This window comes from Mus caroli, chromosome 17, assembly GCF_900094665.2.
Source record: "Mus caroli chromosome 17, CAROLI_EIJ_v1.1, whole genome shotgun sequence".
NCBI classification, from domain to species: Eukaryota; Metazoa; Chordata; class Mammalia; order Rodentia; family Muridae; genus Mus; species Mus caroli.
This window is the reverse complement of record NC_034586.1, coordinates 43034673-43040820: the sequence shown is the minus strand read 5'-3', so window position 1 is coordinate 43040820 and position 6148 is coordinate 43034673. Positions and strand designations below refer to the sequence as shown.

General features: G+C 51.5%; 1 protein-coding gene across 2 annotated transcripts in view; it reads left to right on the top strand.

Annotated features, from left to right (window-relative positions):
* Positions 1–755: 755 nt before the first annotated feature.
* Positions 756–6148, top strand: part of Abcc10 (ATP binding cassette subfamily C member 10) — a 23911-nt gene continuing 18518 nt past the window's right edge. For both annotated transcript variants that reach the window (XM_021186257.1, XM_021186256.1), the window contains exons 1-3: positions 756–975; positions 3898–5119; positions 5233–5460. In XM_021186257.1, coding sequence (XP_021041916.1) covers positions 815–975; positions 3898–5119; positions 5233–5460 — 1611 coding nt within the window. In that variant the 5' untranslated portion in view covers positions 756–814. The remainder of the gene's footprint in view (positions 976–3897; positions 5120–5232; positions 5461–6148) is intronic.

Below are 6148 nucleotides of genomic sequence, written 5' to 3'. Positions count from 1 at the left end.
AAATTACTTATACAAATTTCACAATACTTGGGTTGGTATTATCACCTCGATCGGAAAAAAAAAAGCCAAAAACCAAGGCTCAAGTAAGTTGGATACTTTCAAGATCTTGTAGCCTTAAGGATACAGGAATAGCCTTTTGTCCTCAAGCATTCCTCAGCGTGGCAGGCATGTTTGGATTTCCAGCTCTTTAAATGCTGTGAATTTGTCAACTAGTATGCAATAGTTAAGCGAGAGCGAGCCGAGCGCTCCACGTGCCAGGGTTTAATGAATTTGCACAAGGACAGGACTGGGTGGGTCACTGCGCAAGCCAAAAGACAGAAACGTGCGTGCGCAAACACCATCGCGCTCCCGCGACAGCTCCCCGAGGCGCTGGGCAGCAGAGAGCTGTACGCACGCGCAGAGGCTGGCACGCGTTAGAGCATCCTTACTCCCATGGGGGAAAACAACCAAAAACTGCGAACAGCACCCGCTAACAGGTCTTCCTGCCTCTAGAGGGCCCTAGCGTCGTGGCGCAGCACCCTGACCTGGTAGCGCGTCCTTTTTCACCCACAAACACTTGAGATATTAAAACAGCGCAAAGGTGCTCAGGTTTCCAAGTGCGAGAGACAGGAGGGTCACCGTAAGTACCAGGATCTAAAAACTGGCCTGCCCCGGGCACAGCGACTTCCTCTCCAGCCCCGGAAGTAACTCAAGAATGGGCGGGCTCTAGCTCGAAGCGGAAGCAAGGGGCGGTCCCGCCTAGGGGGCGGGGATTCAGCGGGGGACTCAGTCCCCGAGCCTTGTCACTCTTGGCTTCCGCCCGGGTGAGGTGTCTATGGAGGGGCTCCTGGCCCAGCTGTGTGGCACGGACGCGGCGCGGCCGCTCCCGCTGTGGGAAGGGGACACCACGGGCCACTGCTTCACCCAGCTGGTGCTCAGCGCCCTTCCCCACGCGCTCCTCGCCGTCCTCAGTGCCTGCCACTTGGGCACCCCAAGGTGAGACTGCAAGGAGGCACCAACTCACATCGCTCCCAGATGTCCCGGGGATTGCGAGGTCTCTGTAGGGCAGAAGCAGAATAAAAGCTGACTGTTCGCACTCAGTTGAGCAAGCCACCTACCTTCTCTGAGTCTCCGCAGTTTTGAGAGGGTTCAATGACACAAGGCGTTTAAACACCGAGTGCGGCGCCTGTCATATCCTTAAAGTTGCCAATGCATCTCTCTTGCAGAGTTTTAAATGTCCTAGCGGAGCTGCCATGAATTAGAGGCAAACGTAGATAAACGTTTTAGCTTAAAAAAAAAAAAAAAAAAAAGGATGCTTGTATAGGGCCAGTGGCACACCACTTCCATCCAGCAAGCCCTGCTATCCCTAGGCTAAAAGCCCATGTAGACTCTGCTGGAGGGAAGCTGTAGGAAGAAGAGTAACGAAATGAAAATCTTAGAACTAACTTGGCTTTGTGTTGTGAGGTGTTGGTGCTATACTCGCCTTGATTTTATATTTAGTTCTTGGATGGCCAAGTTAGTCCTTCTGTCCCTTTTGCAGAATGAAGCAAAAGCCTAGAAGAGGTTAGTACAGACACCCACAGCAAGCCTGCTCAGGTCAGGCATGTGAAGCACGCTTTTTATCCCAACTCTTGGGAGACAGAGGCAGGTGGATGGATGCCTGTGAGTCCAAGGCCAGCCTGGTCTACAAAGTGAGTTCCAGGCCAGGCAGGGCTAATAAGAGAGCGCCTGTCAAAAAAAAAAAAAAAAGAAAGAAAGAAAAAAGAAAAAAGGCACGTGGTGGTCTAGTCTAAGCTTTTCTAGAGGCTGAGGCAGAGGGATCTCAGCTTGGGCCACATGAGGGAGAACTAAAGGAACTAAAGTATCTAGTTTATAGTTAAACATTTTTAGGACTGCAAAGAGCTTAACAGACTCAGTTGAGTTGTTTTGTGTTGTTGAGATAGGGTGTCATTCTGTATGCCTGGCCTAGAACTCATGGAGATAGATCTGCCTGCTCCTGCCTTCTAAGTACTGGGATTAAAGAAATATGCCTCCAGCCTCACCCTCTGCTTTTTTGATCAATTGGTTGATTGATTTTGCCCAACTGTATGACTGTGCACCACTTGGGTGCAGTGCCTGAGGAGGCCAGAGGGGAGGGCATCAGATCCCCTGGGATTGGAGTTTCAGACAGCCATGAGCCACCATGTGAGTGCTGGGAACTGAACCCTCGGTCCTCTGTAAGAGCAGCCAGTGCTCTTAACGGCCCGGCTGTCTCTCTAGCTCCAATTTCATTCTTTTTAAAAAATACTGGAAAAGTTTTATGTATAAGAGTGTTCGACAGCAAGCATTCATATGTGCTACATGCATGTCAGGTAAAAGATGGCATTGGGTGCCCTGGAACTAGTGTTACAGAGGACAGTGAGCTGTCATGTGGGTGCTCGGAACTGACCTTAGATCCTCTGCAAGAACATCTCTACCAGCCCAGTTTTCTTTTATGTGAACTTGGAAATACATTCTGATAGTCACTGCTATAACTTTTTTCTCTTTGATTTTTTTTTTTTTTTTTGTAAGACAAAGCTATGCTACGTAGCCTTGGAAATCTTTTGCATCTCCACCCTACCTGGTCCTGGGATGACAAGTATGTACCATCATGACTGACCCTGTGTTTGATTCTCTTTGAGGGGAGAAGGGTGTTGAGATGAGGTATGAAATAGCCCAAATTCGGCTTGAGCTTATGGTCCTCCTGACCCACCTCCCAACTGCTGATGTTACAGGTGTACTCCACCATACCCAGCCTATATTTGAGATATTTGAGGGTCCCCCCCTCCCCGCCCAGGATCTTACTATGTAGCGCTGGCTGGCCTAGACCTTGCTAAGTAAATCAGGCTGACCTTGAACTCACAGAGTTCAAACTGACCACTTGCTTCTACCTCACTAGTGCTGTGATTAAAGGCATGCACCTCCACAGCTGTTTCCATTGTTCAAGTGTATTGTGTGTGTGTGTGTGTGTCCACAAATCCCTGTGGAGTTCAGAGAGGGTAGAAGAGCCTCTGGAGCTGGAATTGTAGGCAGTTGTGAGCTGTCTGACATGGCTGCTAGGAACTGAACTCAGCTGTCCTTGAGGAGAGCAGCGGGTGCTCGCTCTTAACTACTGAGCCATCTCTCCAGCCTCTGTGTTTGTTTTGTTTTCTCAGACAGGATTTCTCTGTGTAGCCAGACTATCCTGGAACTCACTCTGTAGACCAGGCTGGAATCAAACTCAAAGATCCACCTGCCTCTGCCTCCCAAGGGCTGGGATTAAAGACGCGCGCCACCGCCGCCCGGCTTGGTTTCTTGTTTTTGATTCTTAATGTAAACCTCTTGTTGTGGCGGTGGTTGTTTATGACAAGCAGTTGTGATGTTAAGAGGATGTAGGCAGAACTGAGAGAAGTTCCTCTGGAGCTGAGAGGTCACACAGTGATGTACACCACTTCTTACAATGAGGGAAAAGACAGGAGTAGAATATTCTGAGACTTTGTAAAATGTAGGGTCTCCTGTTACAGGACAAGAGCTGCAGATAAGTAAATGTCTCCCCAGGAGGCTTCAGGTGACTTTCAGGCACTCTCTTGTGGACCCGTTTTATAAAAAGTGTGTATCTTTGTGTAAAATTTCGTGGGTTTTTCTCATTGGAATCTTCACAGTACATACAACTTTAACTCAGGCTTGTTTGTGGCAAAAGAATGAATCAGAAAACCTGTGGGCAAATTAGAAAATGGATTGGGCAATCTAGGAAGGCTTCCTGTAAGGAGAGGCTTTGGGGTCCAAGATAAAGTAGGGCAGGAATGCCATGTGCAGACCAGAAAGGGAATTTACCCCCTCCCGCTGGTTGAAGGTGATGGGCGTGTCTGAGCCGTGAGTCACCATGATGTGCAGTCTTCTTTTCTTCTCTTTCTTTCCTAGGACTACCAATCACTCCCCAGCTCTCAATCCTGGCTGGCGCCTCCGACTCACAGCATCCTTCCTCCTTTCCGTCTTCCCACTGCTAGACCTCCTTCCAGTTGTTTTGCCTCCAGGGTCACGCCCAGGGCCCTTATGGCTAGAGGTGCTGGCAGGGTGTGTGACAGCTGTGGCCTGGTTCACCCACAGCCTGGCCCTGTTGGCACAGGTTCATTCCCCTCGTGGCCGTTCCCGTGGACCCTTGGCCTTGGCTCTGGCAGCCTTTCTACCAACCCCAGCCCTGGTACTGACTCTGTTGTGGCATTGCCAACGAGGTACATTTCTGCCCCCACTTCTCCCAGGACCTCTGGGCCGTGTGTGTCTTCTCATTCTGCAGCTGGCAGCAGTCTTGGCCTATGGGTTGGGCTGGGCAGCCCCTGGGGGACCACAAGAGCCCTGGACTCATGATCCCTTCCTGTCCTCTGAGAGTCAAGAAACAGAGGTAGCTGAAGATGGAGAGAGTTGGCTGTCACGCTTTTCCTATGCCTGGTTGGCACCCTTGCTCGCTCGTGGAGTCCGAGGAGAGCTCCAGCAGCCCCGGGACACTTGCCGCCTCCCCCGCAGGCTGCATCCTGCCTTCCTGGCCCGAGCTTTTCAAGCACACTGGAAGGAGGGGGCCCAACTGTGGAGGGCCCTGTACGGGGCCTTTGGATGTTGCTACCTGGCCCTTGGACTGTTGAAGATGGTGGGGACCATGCTGGGATTCTCCGGGCCTCTGTTGCTCTCCCTCCTGGTGGGCTTCCTGGAGGAAGGTCAAGAGCCTCTAAGCCACGGCCTGCTCTATGTCCTGGGGTTGGCCGGTGGGACTGTGGTAAGTGCCGTGCTGCAGAATCAGTATGGGTATGAGGTCCGTAAAGTGACACTTCAGGCACGAGTGGCTGTGCTGAGCACCCTCTACCGCAAAGCCCTGAAGCTTGGGCCCAGCCACCCTCCCACCGGGGAGGTCCTGAACCTACTAGGCACCGACTCCGAGAGGCTGCTCAACTTCGCTGGCAGCTTCCATGAGGCCTGGGGCCTGCCTCTGCAGCTGGCCATCACTCTCTACTTGCTGTACCAGCAGGTGGGCATGGCCTTCCTGGCTGGGCTGGTCTTGGCACTGCTGCTGGTACCTGTCAACAAAGTGATTGCCACCCGAATCATGGCCAGCAACCAGGAGATGCTACGGCACAAGGATGCACGGGTTAAGGTGAGGGGCTTCTGGGGTCCTTCGGCCAGTTGGGGGGCCCCACCCAGCAACAGGCAGAGAAGGAGTGCGAGCCACGTCTAAGCTCCACAGCACTCTTCTGTCCCTGTCTCCAGCTCATGACAGAGTTACTGAGTGGCATCCGAGTCATCAAATTCTTCAGGTGGGAGCAGGCTCTGGGGGACCGAGTGAAGGCTTGCCGGACTAAAGAGCTGGGACGACTCCGTGTTATCAAATACTTGGATGCAGCCTGTGTGTACCTCTGGGCTGCCCTGCCAGTGGTCATCTGCATCACCATCTTCATCACCTACGTCCTCATGGGGCACCAGCTCACTGCCACCAAGGTGAGAGCTAAGGAGGGGCGACTATTGCTGTGATGAAACACCATAACCAAAGCAAACGGGGAAGGGAAGGGTTGATTTCACTCACCGTCCCATATGACCGTTCATCATCCAAAGCAACGAGGGCAGAAACTCAGTCAGGGCAGGAACCTGGAGGCAGGAGCTGATGCAGAGGTCAGGGAGGGATGCTGCTTACTGGCTTGCCCCTCATGGATCGCTCAGCCAGCTTTCTTATAGAACCCAGGTCCACCAGCTCAGGCATGACCCCACCCACAATAGGCTGGGCCCTCCTCCATCAATCACTAATTAAGAAAATGTCTTATGGCTTGCCTACAGCCTGATTTTATAGAAACATTTTCTCAATTGAGGCTTTCTCCTCTCTGATGACTCTAGCTTGTGTGCATTGTCTTTTCCCAGCTAAGAGGGTGTTCGCTGAAGGATTTTTATTATCTTGGATATATAGCTCTGTGTTTATAAAGGAATTTCTTTCTTCTTCTCCCTTTATCTTCAACTTGCATTCAGGCCCAGACATGGGATTAAGTCCTTTTATGGAGAAGGGTTTTCTCTCTCATTCATATTCATTCATTCTCTCTCTCTCTCTCTCTCTCTCTCTCTCTCTCTCTCTCTCTCTGACAAAGTCTCCCTGAATAACCCAGGCTGCCATCTAACTGGGGTTGGGCTGATGAAGAGA